This window comes from Ictalurus punctatus, chromosome 9 (assembly GCF_001660625.3).
Source record: "Ictalurus punctatus breed USDA103 chromosome 9, Coco_2.0, whole genome shotgun sequence".
Taxonomy (NCBI): Eukaryota; Metazoa; Chordata; class Actinopteri; order Siluriformes; family Ictaluridae; genus Ictalurus; species Ictalurus punctatus.
Window position 1 is genome coordinate 31,620,204 of NC_030424.2, and position 20,874 is coordinate 31,641,077.

The 20,874-nt window shown below is 46.5% G+C and overlaps 1 protein-coding gene across 1 annotated transcript in view; it reads right to left on the bottom strand.

The window, feature by feature from the left end:
- The window catches only part of ttc27 (tetratricopeptide repeat domain 27), a 90,044-nt gene that overhangs the window by 49,224 nt on the left and 19,946 nt on the right, over nucleotides 1–20,874 (bottom strand). The window contains exon 9 of the mRNA XM_017475638.3: nucleotides 20,531–20,597. Within this exon, the coding sequence (XP_017331127.1) occupies nucleotides 20,531–20,597 (67 nt within the window). The remainder of the gene's footprint in view (nucleotides 1–20,530; nucleotides 20,598–20,874) is intronic.

The following is a 20,874-nucleotide window of genomic DNA, read 5'->3' on the forward strand; positions in this document are numbered from 1 at the left end:
GGTGATGATGTGATGGTGATGATGGTGATGATGATGATGATGATGATGATGTGATGGTGATGTGATGGTGGTGTGATGGTGTGATGGTGGTGATGGTGATGTGATGATGGTGATGTGATGGTGGTGGTGATGTGATGGTGATGTGATGGTGATGGAGATGTGGTGGTGATGGTGATGTGGTGGTGATGTGATGGTGTGATGGTGGTGATGGTGGTGATGGTGATGTGATGATGGTGATGTGATGGTGGTGGTGATGTGATGGTGATGTGGTGGTGATGGTGATGTGATGGTGGTGATGTGATGATGGTGATGATGATGATGATGATGGTGATGGTGATGTGATGGTGATGATGTGATGGCGATGTGATGGTGATGATGTGATGGTGATGATGGTGATGTGATGATGATGATGCTGGTGATGATGTGATGGTGATGATGATGATGATGTGATGGTGATGCTGGTGATGTGATGATGATGATGATGCTGGTGATGATGTGATGGTGATGATGATGATGTGATGATGGTGATGCTGGTGATGTGATGTGATGCTGGTGATGATGTGATGATGATGACGGTGATGATGATGTGATGGTGGTGATGATGATGATGGTGATGGCGATGTGATGGTGATGATGATGTGATGGCGATGTGATGGCGATGTGATGGTGATGATGATGTGATGATGATGTGATGGCGATGTGATGGTGATGATGTGATGATGATGGTGGTGTTTTCCCAAAAATGTCATCAGAATTTCAAGAAAAGTCTCATTTCCACCCTGAATGAGTGATGGAGAAATGGAGATGAATGAAGAAAGATCGTGGGACACAGCCACGAAGTGAGATCACGGACAATGAAGTGTGTGTGTGTGTGTGTGTGTGTGTGTGTGTGTGTGTGTGTATATATATATATATATATATAAATAATGTGTGTGTGTTCCCTTGGAATATCACGCAAACACGTATTTCTTTTGCAACGAGTATGCACCAGCCAAGACATCAGTCTGACATCAGTCCATTAGCTCATCTGTGCCGGGATCAAAATCCCAACACTGCGTTCTGAGGAGAACTGATGCTTTGCGGTTCCTCGGGAACATGACGAGCTGCGTTTATTTCTCGTGAGGGAAAGAAAGGCTGGAATCAGAGCTGCTATAACGTAAGTGCCATCAGGAACTTAGACGTTAAGTGTAAGGACACACGGATAAACAGTATGACGTGTCGTTCCCTGATCGGCGATACATTGTAAACACCAGTGTGAGAGGAATAAAACAGTAGGGGCGTGCTGTTCTAGAGAAATCCTCATCATCAGGGTGAGAACAGTAACTCCGCTTCATCACACCCGCACTTCAATCATTCACCTCAAGCGGAAACCGTCTCCTCACCAGCTGACGGTTAAAATCCTGATCTGAAGTCAGAAATGAAAGATATCTGATGTTCAGGTGAAAGATGTTATTCCGTATCCTCACTTCAAAAAGTTCATAATCCAACACTGTGCACTTCACGGCTTAACAGATTATTATGAATTACTAATGAATTACAACAATAAATTCAATTCGATTGTATTTACATAGCGCTTTTAACAGTGCACGTCGTCTCCGAGCAGCTTTACAGGGACACACAATCACAGGATAGAGATTTTACACCTGTGAATTTATCTCTAACGAGCAGCCAGAGGCGGCGGAAATGAACGATTTGATTGAGTTACTATTAACTACTAATGAATTACTACCCATGAATTAATGAATTACTATTAACTACTATAAATTACCATTAACTAATTAACTGAATCACTATTCACTTCTAATCAATTACTAACTAATTACTAACTCTTTACTATTAATGAATTAATTGAATTACTATTAATTACTACCCATGAATTAATGAATTACTACTAACCACTATAAATTACTATTGAATTACTATTAATTACTAATGAATTATTAATGAAGTACTAATTATGACATTACTATTAATGAATTAATTGAATTACTATTAGTTACCAATTAATTATTAACAAATTACTAATTATTTACGAATGAATTATTAGAATTACTAGTTAATTATTAATGAATTACTGTTAATGAATCGACTGAATCATTAATGAATTGATTAGTAGTTACTCGTGAACGCCGTGTCCGTAAGCAGCTCTTTATTTGGGTGTTTTTCGTGCGCAGAAGGTTTTAAAGTTGGTTCCTGAAGGACAGCGATGTTGACACAGACTCTCCAGCTGGATCTTAAAGTCGGACGAAAGCGAAACTGGTCCCGAGCCAAAATATTCCTCTCAGCAGATGACATTGTGTAACCTTGAAAGCAGAGACACATTTTCCTGCTGTTTGATAACGTGCCTCTGAACGTGGACGTGAAGCTTCTGGAGCGTCGCCGGAGCCAGACGGATTGGACGCGAGCCGTGTCCTCTCCTCACTCCAGATCTGTTTGACATTTAAGGATATTGGTCTAGCCATGATCCTTTAACAGTTCCTGTCTGAGACGCGGGCTTTTTTTCCTCCTCTTTTTCAAACGTTTTGCTATTAGACGTTTCACAGACGTGCACAAGACAAGGCCGAACATTTCACGTCTCTTTTAGAATCGATTTTCATTTGATGAAGGACAAGAAGAAAAAAATAAAGGACTGAAAGGAGACAGCAGAAAGAGATTTCCAAGATAGCGAGACCTAATTAGAATTCATGCACTCGGCTTGCACAGAAGTGCTCCGGATTTATTTATTTATTTATTTATTTAATTATTTTTGGGATGGAGCCTGAGCACTTTGCTCCCTGTCTGGTTAATTAAAGTAATAAAGGTTAGGACACGGCCCACTGAACAGGGGCATCTCATTTAGAACAGCTCGCTCTTAAATCTCCTCTCGCTCCTCCTCTCTCCGTGTCCCCCCTCTCTGCAGAGGGCCCGTTCGGAAGCCTGTCCCTCCTTCTCTCTTTAACTTGCACAGTTTTCATAACTGTCATTTAACCGGTTAGTTTTACAGCACACTCGAAATATCACTAAATCACTAAATCTCTCCTCTACTGGGACATTATTCATAGAGGATACAGGAACGATGATGAAAAAAATCAGCACCAAAGTTAAAGTCTAAACAGAAATACACCTTTCATATGCACGTGCACGTCCGGAGATATTAAACTACCTCACGGAATGCTGCTGCTTATATTTACATGCTCTGTGGTGGATATCAGCAAAACAGGCTGAGTTCCTGCCGTCCCTCTCTCCCTCTCTCTCCCTCCTGCCGTCAACAGAGTTCCTGCCGTCACTTACGTTAGAGCAGCTATTAACACGCCTTCCCTCCCTTTATTCTCTCTCTCTATTCTCTCTCTCTTTATTCCCTCCCTCTATTCCCTCTCTCTCTTTATTCCCTCTGTCTCTTTATTCCCTCTCTCTATTCTCTCTCTTTATTCCCTCCCTTTATTCTCTCTCTCTATTCTCTCTCTCCCTTTATTCTCTCTCTCTCTATTCTCTCTCTCTCTATTCCCGCTCTCTCTCTATTCCCGCTCTCTATTCCCTCTCTATTCCCTCTCTCTCTTTATTCCCGCTCTCTATTCCCCCTCTCTCTTTATTCCCTCTCTCTCTTTATTCCCGCTCTCTATTCCCTCTCTCTCTTTATTCCCGCTCTCTATTCTCTCTCTCTTTATTCCCTCTCTCTTTATTCCCGCTCTCTATTCCCTCTCTCTCTTTATTCCCGCTCTCTATTCTCTCTCTCTTTATTCCCTCTCTCTCTTTATTCCCGCTCTCTATTCTCTCTCTCTCTATTCCCGCTCTCTATTCCCTCTCTCTATTCCCCCTCTCTCTTTATTCCCTCTCTCTCTTTATTCCCTCTCTCTCTTTATTCCCGCTCTCTCTTTATTCCCGCTCTCTATTCCCTCTCTCTCTTTATTCCCGCTCTCTATTCTCTCTCTCTTTATTCCCTCTCTCTCTTTATTCCCGCTCTCTATTCTCTCTCTCTCTATTCCCGCTCTCTATTCCCTCTCTCTATTCCCCCTCTCTCTTTATTCCCTCTCTCTTTATTCCTTCTCTCTCTCTCTTCCCCCTCTCTTTATTCCCTCTCTCTATTCTCTCTATTCTCTCTTTATTCCCTCTCTCTCTTTATTCTCTCTCTCTATTCCCTCTCTCTATTCCCTCTCTCTATTCCCCCTCTTTATTCCCTCTCTCTTTATTCCTTCTCTCTCTCTTTATTCCCGCTCTCTATTCTCTCTCTCTATTCTCTCTCTCTCTATTCTCTCTCTCTCTATTCTCTCTCTCTCTTTATTCTCTCTCTTTATGATAACAAGATGCTCATCTCCCCTGTGCTGAAGATGTGGGAAAACAACACTCCAGCTTCACCTCTGACTGTTCCACAGCGCTGACACTGGAGACTCCTTCCCTACGCGTCACATAAACACCTCCTTACCCTGGAGAACACTTCACCGTATTAATGAATATGATTGTGAATGGGTTTATGTGGAGCGTAAACCTGTGATCAGATAACACTTTCTGGCTAAACAGGATCCAGATGAACTGTAATAAGGACGATATCAGAGCACCTGGTCTCCCGCTGCTGGATCTCATTAAAATACTGACAAGATCCTATTCCTGTTCTTCATTCTTAAAGTTGTTTTTAGACAGGCACGGACTGTTCATCAAACCAACCCACCGATGAGGACGCGAGTGAAACCGAGAGACCGAACGATCCTCCAACAAACCCTCTTTATTAAAGCCACTGATTACAGGCTACGCTACGCCTAGACAACATGTCCTCCAACACCGTAAAGAATTCATCCGCCCAGATCCTCCATCCTGTCCCCGGTCCTGACCTCCGTCCTCCGCGTGGTTACATTAAACTACAGCTGTTTTAACCACACGCTCCTGACCATCTCAAGCTGTCGGGTTTAAAGATTCTAAAAACATCCATCACTCCGCACCAGGGCTCACAACGTGCTGCGACAAATGGAGAACAAGGAACATCAGGAAACCTGCGTTAGCAAAAGCAGTTTCATCAAACAGTCCATCAGCAGAGCTGGATTTAGGGGAATATCATGAACTGGGGTCTCACAGAAGACAAGCTGGTTCAACACCCAAAAAACAGTCACATGGTGTTTATTTTTAAATGGAAAGCACTTCACGGAGGTGTGATGCTCCTACCTCAATGCAGTACCTCAATTCTGTACATTGATTCTGCCAAGCAATTGTGTTCCTCGATGCTGTACCTGTACGCTATAACTCAATTCTCCACCTCAATCCTATACTTTGATGTTGTACCTCAAATCTGTATGTCGATTCTGCTGCACAATTTTGTACCTCAAATACACAATTTGATGCTGTACCTCGATCAATGCTGTCCCTAATTTTATGGCTGTTTCTCAATTCTAAGAACACAAAGAACAAACTTGTGTTCTGGTGAAGATCGGTCTTGCCAGGCTACCATGAAAGAATGAACTCGGAAGGACAGGAGGACATGGAACGCATCTTTGTGAGAATTGAGATGTGCTGTGAGCTTTTTGGTAATAAACACAGAGGTGGTTTTGGTCACACAGAGAGGTAGCCGTATGGAAAAGTCCCTCATGCCCACGGTTAAATATGGGGGTGGATCTTTAATGTTTTGGGCTGTTTTTCTACCAGAGGACCTGGACATTTTGTTAGGATACATGGCATCATGGACTCCATCAAATATCAACAGATATTAAATGAAAACCTGACCGCCTCTGACAGAAAGATTCAAATGGGCCGTGGTTGGATCTTCCAGCAGGACGATGATCCAAAACATCATCAACATCAACACAGAAATGTTTTACTGACCACAAAATCAAGATCCTGCCATGACCCTCCCAGTCCCCTGACCTGAACCCCATAGAAACCCTGTGGGGTGAACTGAAGAGGAGACTCCACCAGCGTGGACCTGAAATGTGAAGGATCTGGAGAGGTTCTGTATGGAGGAACGCTCTCAGATCCCTCACCATGTGTTCTCCAACCTCATCAGTGTTATAGGAGAAGACTCAGAGCTGTTCTCATGGCAAAGGGATGTAGCACAAATTACTGACTAAAAGGGTGCCAATAATTGTTGCACACCTATATTTAACAAAGATTTTTTTGATAAACCTGTGTTGTGTTTGTAATAGTTTGATATCCATGAGAGCAGAGTAATTTTGTGAATGTTTTAAACAAAAGATCAAAAGGTTAAACAATAAAGACCATTTTCCACAACCTTTTTTGCTCATATTTACCAAGGGTGCCAATATTAATGGAGGGCAGTGTAAGTAGCTAGCTAGCTGGATATACATGATCAGATTAAATTAAAAGAGGGTTTTCTGTGCTATTTAAGAAATCGTTCATTTACCTACTCCCGCAGCTCTAATAAACGTTGTTTAAAAGCAGCCCCTGGGCCGAGACACACAGGGCGTCGCCAAATTCCCAATTCCAAGTCGGTCTGAAAATCCCATCTGGGAAGTCGCGTCTTTGGACCGGATCGGGCCAGTTACTACCGGAAGGTGCGACTTCAGACCCCGTGTCTCGCGTGACGGCGCACGCTTTCCTGTGCCGAGGCTGACGTTGATATGATTTGTGTTTACGTTGAGATCTTCCCTTCGGCCAGGTGTGCGAGACAGAACGAGAGAGAGATTGTAGCAAGACAGAAATGTGTCCGTCTCGCCGTGGCCCGTGATCAAACTCGAGCTGACATGCTAGAGGAAAGGAAACGCAGCCTGCTGGACTGAAGGTCTGTGGAGCACTGAACCGTGTAAAAGCCTTCATGAAGGTGTGCAGCAAAGACACCATCACACCCCCACAAACCCCAGACAGCTATTAAAGCACCTGTCTTCCTCTCTCACCGTCCGCGATGATTCTGTTGCCTTACAGCTCGCGTCTTAATGAGGACCTCAGCTGGGGAAAAACAAATCATGCAAATATCCCTGCTTTTGTTTCCTTAAGAGAACTCAATTTGTTAATAAACCGAGACGCCGCACAGAGACTCCCGTAGAGGTGAATATATTTGGGGAGATATTTACACAGAGAAAGGGAAAGCGTCTGGTAAACTCATCAGGGCTTGGCGCTCGGCGTATTCAGGAGATTTATGCTCAGACGGCCACATAAACGCTGGAGCTATAAATTAACCTCGGTTGCTGACCTGTTTTCACTAAATAGATTTGAGACGTGAAGTCGAGACCGCGCTGGCCTCTCGCTGTGGAAATCATCGTGAAATTCGGCACTCGCTCCAGCCAGAACGCAGAGCAGGTGCAGGAGACACCGCAGTGCCTCAGTCCATAAACTACGCAGTTACAACGCCAAAAAAGTGGTCAGCTAAACCCACAGTGATGACTTACACAGGATCCTACTCTAAAGTTCAAAACATCACTTACTCACATTCAGATCAAAACATTCTCTCTCTCTTCCTGTCTCACTCTATCTATCTGTCCGTCTCTCTCTCTCTATTTTATACATTCTCTCTCTCTTCCTGTCTCACTCTATCTGTCCGTCTCTCTCTCTCTATTTTATACACTCTCTCTCTCTCTCAATCTATATCTCTCTCACTCTCTTTTGTGCTCTTTGTCTCTCTCTTCCTCTGGGGTGCCAATAATTGTGACACATGATTTTGCTAAACTACGATTAAACAACAATTAGATTTTTTAATTTTTTTTTTTTACTAATCTTTACCAAGGGAGCCAATAATTCTGGATGTAACTCTATATGTAAATTAAGTATGCATAAGTAGAACCCCTTTAGAATGCTAGAACCCTTGAGGAACCCTTTTTGTTCATGGTGCGTGTGTGTGTGTATATTAATATTTTTTATATATATATACACACACACACACACACACACACACACACACACACACACACTGGCAGGAAAAAGTTTGTGAACCTTTTGGAATTTCATGGTTTTCTGCATAAGTTTGTCATGAAATGTGATCTGATCTTCATCTAAGTCAGGGGTACGGACAAATATAATGTGTGTAAAATAATAACACAAAATAAATTCTGATCCCTCATGTCTTTATTGAGAACAACCAAAAAAAAAAACTTGTGGAAAAAGTATGTGACCCCTTGAGTTAATGACCTGGAAAAAGCTAACTGGAGTCAGGTTTCTGCACACCTGCAGTCTGGTTGAGAAAATGAGTTTGGAGGTGTGCACTACAGCTACTTTCACTGATAAAAACCCCTCAAACGTTTGGAGTTTGCTCTGCACAAGAAGCGCACGCTTATGTGAGCCGTGCCTCGCCAAAAAGAGCTTTCAGAGGATCTGCGATCAAGAAATGTTGATTTACATAAAGCTGGCAAGGGTCACAAAGTGATTTCAAAGACTTTAGAAACAGTCAGGCAAACACTTTAGAAATGGAGACACTTTGGGACTGTTGCTACTCTACCAAGAAGTGGGCGCCCAGTCAAAATGACACCAGGAGCACAACGAAGACTCGTCAGTGAGGTAAAGAAACAACCCGAACGACAGCCGAAGATTTGAAGCATCGTTGGAACTGGAACATCTCTGTTCATGAGTCTACAACACGCAAAACACTGAACAAGCAGGGTATCTATGGCAGGACACCACGAAGGAAGCCACTGCTTACTGAAAAGAACGCTGCTGCACGCCTGAAGTTTGCACAGAGCACACGGACACTCCACAGCGGTATGGGCAAAATGTTTTGTGGACTGATGGAACTAAGATTGAACTATTTGTAAAAACCACACAGCACTACATCTGGCGTAGAAAGTGCACGGCGTATCATCATGAAAACATCGTCCCAACCGTAGAGTATGGTGGAGGAAACGTCATGATTTGGGCCTGCTCTGCTGCATCAGGGCCCGGCCAGCGTGCAGTCACTGAGGGGAGATGAATTCCCGAGTATATCAGACAATTCTTCAGGATAATGTGAGAATGTCTGTGTGTCAGCTGAAACTGTGTAGACGTTGGGTGATGCAGCAGGACAACGACCCAAAACACCGGAGCGAGTCCACAACAGAACGGCTTCAGAAAAACAAAATCCAGCTTTCGGAGGGGCGGAGTCAGAGCCCGGACCTCAACCCGATAGAGATGCTATGGAATGACTTGAAGAGAGTCGTAGACATGAGACGTCTGAAGAATACGACCGAGCTAAAGCAGTTCTGCAGGAAGAACGGGATAAAACTCCTCCTGAACGACGTGCAGGTCTGATCCACAGCTACAGGAAGTGCCTGGTTGAGGTTATTGCTGCCGGGGGGGTCGACCGGTTATTAATTCTCAGGGTTCACTTACTTTTTCCACCGCCATTTTGAATGTTGAATGAGTGTGTTCAATAAAGACATGAGGGATCAGAATTTATTTTGTGTTATTATTTTACACACATTATATTTGTCCGTACCCCTGACTTAGATGAAGATCAGATCACATTTCATGACAAATTTATGCAGAAAACCATGAAATTCCAAAAGGATCACAAACTTTTACTTGCCACTGTATATATAAAATTAACAAAAGTGTAAAGATTCTGATTAAAGTTCTTCAAACAATTGAAAAACGGAAGTAAAAACGCTGACGTTCGCCGGACACGTGACAACCATCTAACCAGCCTGCAGATTCACGAATCCACATGTAGGCTGGGAAGATGCCTGCTCACAGGAACAGCCAAGGATCTCTCAATCTGCAGTGCAAAAGAAAGTGGTGCAAAACCGAGGGAACGTCACCTGGCCTTCATCAGCATATTGATAATTACCTGAAATAGTTCAGGTGTTGGATAAACGGAGCAGAGGAGCCATCAATCAGTCAAGAGCCAAACAGAACTTTTCTGAAGTGGAAAGAGAAGACCTGCTCTCCTCGTTATAGATGGTCTCCTGACACTTTCACAAGCATAACTCTCGCACTGACTTAATTATGAAATGATTTAAACAGCCCGTCAGAGAAGTTCATCTCCAAAAAAAAAACAACAAAAAAAAAAAACTTTGGCTTCCATCAAAGTCAGTGAGAAAGGAATCCGTTGTTCGTTGCGAATTCAACAGCGGAACTACGCAGATGCACTTCCCGGAACAAAAGAACAAGGTCGGCTGAAGGGTTCGTAAACGAGAGCCGCTAATTACTTCCAGATTTACACGAGTTCCCACACAATGGCACGGAGACAGGGAGTCGTGACAGTCGCGCAATCTTCTTTCCTGTCACAAACACAAAGGAGCGTACAGGACAGGACGGGTGCCAAGCGCTAACAAACCATCACGTCTCTCAATTACACCGCCCTCTGTTACCCGTAAAACCAATTCCCTCTTAAGGAGGAAGTAAGCATGAAGGACAGCACGAGTTAGACCCGGCTCGAGCAGGCATTTCAACTTCCGCTTGCCTTCAACCCGTGGGAAAAGATCTTCATTATCTTCCTGAGATCCTCAAGAGCGAGGTTCATGAACGATTTACGGTATACATCGGCGCACTCGCCAGGACACCTTGTGGTTTTTATATTAACAACGGATTAAAAGATGGAAGGAGTCTCCAGTGTCAGTGCTTTGGGAAAGTCAGAAAGCTAGAACTAAACTGTCCTGATAAGAAGTATGACGTTCCATTCGTTAATAAGTAAACGTCGTTGAGGCGTAAGAGGAATAAAACACTGGGAAAGCGCTGTGATCGAAAAATGATCAACCTCAGAGCGGTAACGTGAACTCCGTAGCACTCTCAAGAAGGTGTCTCTCCACAGGCCACGCCCATTTTGCATTTACATCCAGAAGTGGATATTTGAAGCACTGAACCGATACAGATGTGGGTAACGTCACTGTGTTACACCCCAAAGTGTCAATAACGGCATTTAGGCTTGAGCAGAGAACCATGTACTCTTCTAAAAGGTTACGACAATGACGGATCAGATCGGATCAGACTGAGGCGCTGAGAACATTGATGCATCATCAGTGTAAAACGTGCCTGGAACTGGTGGAGATGTGAATCTGATGGCGTTAACGATGAGCTCAAACTGTACAGTGACATCACGGATTGAGGAGAAACCCCTCTCGTCATCGTGTTTCAACATGGCCAAGCGTAACACCCATTTCCATGGTCAGCGATGAAAAACAACAGAATCCGAGCCTCGTTATGGCCATGACCTCAGATCAGAGATCATGGATAATTTCACGCGTTTCCGTACACCCAGCTGTTTCAAATCTTCTCCAGAATTAGTTACACAAGGCCTCCAGCGGCGCTCTGCCTTTGGCCAGCGATCACCACTGACATCAACACAAGTACCGGCATCAAGGGAATCACAGCAAGGATACGCCCAAACAAACACGGCGGCGTTGGGTTACGTGGATGACACCATCTCACCATCTCTCATGCTACAGGAAAAAAAAACCTCCTCAGGAAAGCATGAGGAAATAAAACGCTGACACGAGCTATCTGAGGAGCCACCGCACCCACCATGTAACTGCTCACACCCCGCTGGTGCTGGAGAGCGGATGGGAAAGTGTCGACGGAGCAGAACTCCGGGACGGAGGAAGTGAACGCCATCAACGTGGTCACGGACAACATGGTGATTCTTTGATGATGGCAGCTGGGTGAGAGACCAGTCACTGGTATAGAGTGAGCAGGACAAGCTTCGGAGCGACGGAATGTTGAAAGAAATGTGCAATTAAAGCTCATCAAGGCAACAAAAACGGGAGAAAAAACAAACTGTAGATGCAAGGTGATGCACAACTACCTATTCTGACTAGTTGAGAACCCAGGAATTCAAAAAAATTATTTTTTCTCCACGTTTAATGCAAAAACTGATTCAGGACATCCCACCCAGGGTGTAGTCCCACCTCACAGCCGGTGTTCCGGACCAGGATAAAGAGCTTACTGGAAAAAACCTCAGAGTGAGTAGGTGTTTCAGGATACTGCTGTTTTAACTCAGTGGATGGAATTGCCAGACGGTCCCTTTCCCTTAGGTAATCTGCGCTGTGATACCGGGTCAGAACATTCTCAGCTGTAAATATGCAGCTCTAATGCGTACTGGCATTTATGTCCATATATAATAACTGAACATTATTCAAACTAACGGTGGTGTTGATATCTGTGTAAGACTGTCGCCTCTACAGAACAACAGCAGGGGAAAGTGAAGATCCAGTGACCCTTACTGTGACCCTCTTACCCCCGGTCCCTCTTACTGTGACCCTCTTACCCCCCGGTCCCTCTTACTGTGACCCTCTCACACCCCGGTCCCTCTTACTGTGACCCTCTCACACCCCGGTCCCTCTTACTGTGACCCTCTTACACCCCCGGTCCCTCTTACTGTGACCCTCTTACACCCCGGTCCCTCTTACTGTGACCCTCTTACCCCCCGGTCCCTCTTACTGTGACCCTCTTACCCCCCGGTCCCTCTTACTGTGACCCTCTTACCCCCCGGTCCCTCTTACTGTGACCCTCTTACACCCCCGGTCCCTCTTACTGTGACCCTCTTACACCCCGGTCCCTCTTACTGTGACCCTCTTACCCCCCGGTCCCTCTTACTGTGACCCTCTTACACCCCGGTCCCTCTTACTGTGACCCTCTTACCCCCGGTCCCTCTTACTGTGACCCTCTTACACCCCAGTCCCTCTTACTGTGACCCTCTTACACCCCAGTCCCTTTTACTGTGACCCTCTTACACCCCAGTCCCTTTTACTGTGACCCTCTTACACCCCAGTCCCTTTTACTGTGACCCTCTTACCCCCCGGTCCCTCTTACTGTGACCCTCTTACACCCCGGTCCCTCTTACTGTGACCCTCTTACACCCCAGTCCCTCTTACTGTGACCCTCTTACCCCCCCGGTCCCTCTTACTGTGACCCTCTTACCCCCCGGTCCCTCTTACTGTGACCCTCTTACACCCCAGTCCCTCTTACTGTGACCCTCTTACCCCCCGGTCCCTCTTACTGTGACCCTCTTACACCCCAGTCCCTCTTACTGTGACCCTCTTACACCCCGGTCCCTCTTACTGTGACCCTCTTACACCCCGGTCCCTCTTACTGTGACCCTCTTACACCCCAGTCCCTCTTACTGTGACCCTCTTACCCCCGGTCCCTCTTACTGTGACCCTCTTACACCCCAGTCCCTTTTACTGTGACCCTCTTACCCCCCGGTCCCTCTTACTGTGACCCTCTCACACCCCAGTGCCTCTTACTGTGACCCTCTCACACCCCGGTCCCTCTTACTGTGACCCTCTTACCCCCCGGTCCCTCTTACTGTGACCCTCTTACACCCCGGTCCCTCTTACTGTGACCCTCTTACCCCCCGGTCCCTCTTACTGTGACCCTCTTACACCCCCGGTCCCTCTTACTGTGACCCTCTTACACCCCGGTCCCTCTTACTGTGACCCTCTTACCCCCCGGTCCCTCTTACTGTGACCCTCTTACACCCCGGTCCCTCTTACTGTGACCCTCTTACCCCCGGTCCCTCTTACTGTGACCCTCTTACACCCCGGTCCCTCTTACTGTGACCCTCTTACACCCCAGTCCCTTTTACTGTGACCCTCTTACACCCCAGTCCCTTTTACTGTGACCCTCTTACACCCCAGTCCCTTTTACTGTGACCCTCTTACCCCCCGGTCCCTCTTACTGTGACCCTCTTACACCCCGGTCCCTCTTACTGTGACCCTCTTACACCCCAGTCCCTCTTACTGTGACCCTCTTACCCCCCCGGTCCCTCTTACTGTGACCCTCTTACCCCCCGGTCCCTCTTACTGTGACCCTCTTACACCCCAGTCCCTCTTACTGTGACCCTCTTACACCCCAGTCCCTTTTACTGTGACCCTCTTACACCCCAGTCCCTTTTACTGTGACCCTCTTACACCCCAGTCCCTTTTACTGTGACCCTCTTACCCCCCGGTCCCTCTTACTGTGACCCTCTTACACCCCGGTCCCTCTTACTGTGACCCTCTTACACCCCAGTCCCTCTTACTGTGACCCTCTTACCCCCCCGGTCCCTCTTACTGTGACCCTCTTACCCCCCGGTCCCTCTTACTGTGACCCTCTTACACCCCAGTCCCTCTTACTGTGACCCTCTTACCCCCCGGTCCCTCTTACTGTGACCCTCTTACACCCCAGTCCCTCTTACTGTGACCCTCTTACACCCCAGTCCCTCTTACTGTGACCCTCTTACACCCCGGTCCCTCTTACTGTGACCCTCTTACACCCCAGTCCCTCTTACTGTGACCCTCTTACCCCCGGTCCCTCTTACTGTGACCCTCTTACACCCCAGTCCCTTTTACTGTGACCCTCTTACCCCCCGGTCCCTCTTACTGTGACCCTCTCACACCCCAGTGCCTCTTACTGTGACCCTCTCACACCCCGGTCCCTCTTACTGTGACCCTCTTACCCCCCGGTCCCTCTTACTGTGACCCTCTTACACCCCGGTCCCTCTTACTGTGACCCTCTTACCCCCCGGTCCCTCTTACTGTGACCCTCTTACACCCCCGGTCCCTCTTACTGTGACCCTCTTACACCCCGGTCCCTCTTACTGTGACCCTCTTACCCCCCGGTCCCTCTTACTGTGACCCTCTTACACCCCGGTCCCTCTTACTGTGACCCTCTTACCCCCGGTCCCTTTTACTGTGACCCTCTTACCCCCCGGTCCCTTTTACTGTGACCCTCTTACCCCCCGGTCCCTCTTACTGTGACCCTCTTACACCCCGGTCCCTCTTACTGTGACCCTCTTACACCCCGGTCCCTCTTACTGTGACCCTCTTACCCCCCCGGTCCCTCTTACTGTGACCCTCTTACCCCCCGGTCCCTCTTACTGTGACCCTCTTACACCCCAGTCCCTCTTACTGTGACCCTCTTACCCCCCGGTCCCTCTTACTGTGACCCTCTTACACCCCAGTCCCTCTTACTGTGACCCTCTTACACCCCAGTCCCTCTTACTGTGACCCTCTTACACCCCAGTCCCTCTTACTGTGACCCTCTTACACCCCAGTCCCTCTTACTGTGACCCTCTTACCCCCGGTCCCTCTTACTGTGACCCTCTTACACCCCAGTCCCTTTTACTGTGACCCTCTTACCCCCCGGTCCCTCTTACTGTGACCCTCTCACACCCCAGTGCCTCTTACTGTGACCCTCTTACACCCCGGTCCCTCTTACTGTGACCCTCTTACCCCCCGGTCCCTCTTACTGTGACCCTCTTATCCCCCGGTCCCTCTTACTGTGACCCTCTTACCCCCCGGTCCCTCTTACTGTGACCCTCTTACCCCCCAGTCCCTCTTACTGTGACCCTCTCACACCCCAGTGCCTCTTACTGTGACCCTCTTACCCCCCAGTGCCTCTTACTGTGACCCTCTTACCCCCCGGTCCCTCTTACTGTGACCCTCTCACACCCCGTCAGCCCCGGATCCGACTCTGAACTAGCCGAGTGGAACTGCATTGCGACGCACGACCCGCGACTCTGAAAGCTCTCTCGCGCGTTTTTATTAAAATAACTGCGGAAGGAACTCTTTCAAGAGCGGGCAGGATTGAAAAAAAGTCTGAAGCGCTCCTCTACACTTCTTACGCCGTGATAAAGTATTAACGTCCTATTTAAAAAATCGTAGAGATCGTTGCCAGCGTAGTCTTGCGCAGTCGACTGTAGTGTCGGCTCCGTCGAGTCTGAAATATTAACAAAATACACGGAGCTGCTTTTCTTTACCGTCTGCCTCGCTGTTTCTCCCCACTCTGAGCACTCTCCCAAGCGCAGACCAGCGAACGCATTAGGACTGTAACACTCTGCTAAATTAAAACAGCTGGTAAGATGGTGTCGGAGGATAAATGGTAAACCTATCCATGTCCAGCTTTTATTAAAGTCCCAGCAGTGAGCATCGTTATCCCAACAGTCTGCTTTATTTAAAACTTCCAGCGCATATATCTGTTCCATTCCACGTGGGATCTGCGTGAGGAATTAAACGACTGCCGGCCGCGCAGTAACCACACGTCTAAGGGTTTTAAATGAACCGCTGTTTCCTGTGGACAAGAATATTTTCTTCGAGCGTGGTGTATATATGGAGACGGTCCACGTTCTCGGTTTTCATTAAACCACGGTGGGGAAGGATCACCCAAGCTGCCCCCGTGACAGCGACGCAAGGCGTCGAACCCATTTCTGCAGCGCTCGCAGCGCTATGAGTCACTCGGAGGAAATTTCACGCCATCACACGCGAGCGCGGGTATAAAAATATCACCTCTTCGTCTCACTTACAAGGACGTTCGAGGAGGCATTTCGTTTGGCAGGGCACATTTTTATTCCACGCACACAGAAGGCGATTCATTAAGGAGTCGGAGGAGAAAGTATTTACGGAGTTAAACGGCCGAGCTGTCAGAGTGTTCCCCGGTGGCTGTGTGAAAGCACTAGTTCAGCTGCCTCCATGTTTACAGTCCCCTTCACTGGAGCTGGGAAAAAGGGTCTTAGTCTTTTTTTTTCCTCCTTTTCTAACGGCATTAAGGACGACCGGAAAAAACGTGAAATAAAACGTCCGTGATGAGTTACGATCTCGAGCGCTTGTTACGGACCATCGGTCGAGTTATTCTGGGATGTATGTTAGCCTGTAAGACGGGTAAACCCGTACAGCTCAGGCATTCACGTATAAAAGGTGGAAAAGCCGAATCTGAGAGGACAGAATAAAAGGAGGAAGTGCGTTTCGTAGAGGGTTTTATCATTCCCCAGAATAAACTAATAAATAAATAGTATGGTGCACTAGTTATTTCCCCAACGAGGCTGCGGTTTCTGATCGAAGGCCTCACAGAGAACTCGACTGGGATCGACTCAGACAAGCTCAAAATCAGCGTCAATGAAATCAAATCAATCAAGCTGATGTCAAATAAACTAGCGCACGATGAGTGAGACAGCTATTGTGGGCGTGGCCTGTCCGGCTGTCCAGTAGTAGTATAACGTGCTAATCAGGGTGATTTCCATATTACGTCCTCGGATTAGATTAGCAAACTGTACTAGCTACACTCACTCGCCATTGATCTCCGCTACTTTCTTCTCCACGCTTTATTTTCCTTCCTGACGTCTCTGTACACATATAACGAGAGCTCGTGTACGACAGGAGAAGATGAAACTAGTTCTCTTCGTTTTTGTGTGCGGAATGGGAACCAACTGCAGGTAGGAGCTCAAGTCGGAATCGCAGAAACGTCGGACCACAAGCTGCATGGGACCGGTTGGTCGGAATCGTTTGAGAATCTTCATACGTAATTTGCATAGATGTGATAAACTTGTGTGGTACAAGCATCAAAACATCACGAGCCACCCAGATAAGTGACAGGAAATGGCTGTCTAACGGCGCAGATCCTCACGGAGCGTGCAGATGACTTTTCCAGAAGGACCTCACACTCGAGCAGCTGTGGCAGTACCAACGCCAACCTCGGCGCTGGTCTCGTCGGCAGCTTTCTATCCGCTTGTACAGATGTCGGAATACCGTAAGAGCCATTTCCTCGTCAAACCCTGTATTTCCTGTGTACTTGTCGTCGTTGATCTTTTTTTCCCCCCTTTGGATTGGTTGGACGGTGCACATTGGTGTTTAAAACCTTTTTAATGTAGCGCCAAAAGAAATGAGACAAGGTCCAAGATTCCCAACACAGAAACACTTAAAAAGTGCACGCTACCGACATCACGCAGGCCTTCATGAGATCATGTGTCCAGGAGAAACGTATACGCTCACTCAAGGTTAAAGAACCTTGCTTAGGACACTCAATACTCCACTTTGAGGAAATTCGTTTTGGCAGGAAATCAAGGGCTCTGGTTCCAAATGGCTGGGGCTCGCTGCCAAGTACAAGCACAAGGACCTCTTACAAATACAGACATCAAGCTTTGAACTGAGGAGGCTGTCCGATGCTTTAGAAGAGTGTGAGGACAGTTTAATGAATGCAAATGGATTCAGAAAGCGTGGCGACAGCGAGGCAACAATCCAGGCATAAATTACAGGAAGGAGGTGAACAACAACAACAACAACAACAACAGCAGCAGCAGCAGCAGCAGCAAACAGGGTCAAGCCGAAACATCGGCCATGTGATTTAGCCTTAATACAACACTCAGAGTTTTTTGTCACACATGATGAACGGAACGCTGACAAACCAGGAACCTTTGATCAGCTGGCAGTGATGGAGAGTACAGCGCAAAGTGTGTGAGTGTGTGTGTGTGAGTGTGTGTGTGTGTGAAGAGAGTTGGCAAGCGTACGAGTAAGCGACTCTTCAGATAATTGTACGCGGAGCTGAGAGCAGAGCTGGAACATCACAGGTGGCGTATTTAAGAAACACTGAGTAAGAAACGACATTTTCAACAAAATAAGGCGGAGTTTATTCACACAGATGTGTTATTAAGCAGAACTGTGCATACAGATGTGTTATTAGGCTGAACTGTGCATACAGATGTGTTATTAAGCAGAACTGTGCATACAGATGTGTTATTAAGCAGAACTGTGCATACAGATGTGTTATTAGGCTGAACTGTGCATACAGATGTGTTATTAAGCAGAACTGTGCATACAGATGTGTTATTAGGCTGAACTGTGCATACAGATGTGTTATTAAGCAGAACTGTGCATACAGATGTGTTATTAGGCTGAACTGTGCATACAGATGTGTTAAGCAGAACTGTGCATACAGATGTGTTATTAGGCTGAACTGTGCATACAGATGTGTTATTAAGCAGAACTGTGCATACAGATGTGTTATTAGGCTGAACTGTGCATACAGATGTGTTATTAAGCAGAACTGTGCATACAGATGTGATATTAAGCAGAACTGTGCATACAGATGTGTTATTAGGCTGAACTGTGCATACAGATGTGTTATTAGGCTGAACTGTGCATACAGATGTGTTATTAAGCAGAACTGTGCATACAGATGTGTTATTAAGCAGAACCGAGCTGCCCCTGTCGGGCCCTTGAGCAAGGCCCTTAACCCTCAACTGCTCAGATGTATAAATGAGATGAATGTAAGTGCGTCTGCCAAATACCGGAAACGCGAGTGTAAATTCAGCAACGCAGTTAAATCAAAAGGACCGGGTCAGATCTACTTACTGGAGATCATCTTAACCACCGCACCTCCCAGATGTTCTGCGGGTGGAGTATCCTGTAATGATCAGTGATCACCGTGCCGCTGTGGGTGTGAGGAACCGTAGGAGCTCACCGAACAAGCGTTCCTACAGGATATCTAGAACACTGATTTGGATGCTGTAGCGTGTCATCACAGGAGAAAACTGCACATGTTTTTATTCACTGCGTTTCTAATCTTTTAACCTTTCATACGAGTACCAGATCTACAGCTCAAGTTCGGCTGAAAGTCCCGGGGGAACATTCCGAATTTGGGTATGGGATGAACTGCGAAACTTGGATTTACTTTTAAAGGACTTTTAAAGGTCTTGTGCAAACCGCTTTAAAGGAAACATGTTTGTATTGATCGCTTTTTATACACTGACTGTGTGTTTATTTGTTTTTTTTCTTTGTGTGTGTGTGTGTACTTGTAGTACCTGCTCTCTCTGTTGAATTTTACTGTGAACGCTAAACGTGCTGCGGATGGACCAGGACTTCCTGGAAGAAGAGACTGTACTCTGAATGGAACCTCGCTGGTTAAATACGGGATAAATTCACCTCTGACCGTTACACAGCACTGACACCGGAGACTCCTTCCATAAATGTTACGTAAACATCTCCTTACCCTGGAGAAAACTTCACATTAGTGATTTTCAATGCGCTCATCATCAATGCAGCGTGCGCCGTACACGTCCCTGCAAATCAGCCGTTACTATAGAAACGATAAGGTATTGATACACAGCGTGTTAATATAAACCTGCGCTACTGTCAGAGCCACCGTTCTAGAAAACGAATCACCACCTTCTCTTCTGGCCGATCAGAGTCCAGGACTCAGCAGCGCCGTGGCGTAATGGCTGCACCTTTATAGACGTCAAACTGTCCGTTTCGTTTTAATGAAGGATCGCCACGCCTCATTTTGCTAAACGTCTAAGCAGTAATGACTCGCAATGAAAATCGCAAATTCATTCCAGGGGCCATTTATTCCATTTATGTTTCAAAACGGGTTCTTCCCGGATTACTGAATTTATAGATTAGAACCATAATGGAGATATTCCCATGTTTTTATTTAAGAGCAAACTTTTCTAGTGGAGGCTTTTCTCTGCTGGTTGCCAGTCCCTAAGAGTTAGAACCCTCACCCTCACCCTAAACAGTGTTTTTAAATCACTCTCGAACGATCGCTACCATTAAAGTTATTTTTCTCTTTCAGACACGCCCACCGACCGATGCGTCAGATTTTATTTGACATTAATGAACTCGAAATATTCTCCGTTGACCGTGACATAACGCGAGGACGCCGCGTCAGCGCATCTTTCCATCAGGGAAATCGTAACGACAGTAGATTACTAATGTGAGACAGAGGAAGGGGGCGGGGCTTCCAGTACGTCAGTTAATATTGGAAATTTCAAAACATTTACGCAACTCTCAATGGTTCCTGATTCACACGTGGACTGGCTCGTGTGCTGGTTTTACCGGGGAGAAAAAGAAAACCTGGGACTGAATCATGAAGTCTGGATGCACACGGCATCTCGTCCCGTCTTAATGCCCGCCTACGGGAACACGGACATGCCATCCAAAGCAGAGGCTCGGTGGCTTACCGTCACGAAGGCCAGGAGCTCCTCATCGTTCAGCTTGTGGACCGGATTGTTCTTCTGGAAGTCCGTGCTGTAGAATCAGGAAAGAACAAACCAATCAGGACAAACAGGAACACGCCGTGCTCCCACAACAACAACAACAACAACAACAACCCCCCCCCCCATTTAGACGATGACCGAGAGCTGGACGCAAATTATTTGCAATTTATTTTATTTACAATCCTTAAAAATAAAAGTTATTTCTATAACCGGTTAAAAAACCCACCAGAAATAGTTCCTCCTTCTGACAAAACATGACAGTGATGTCTCTAATAATAGTATTAGACAGTAATAGTAAAATCGTGACG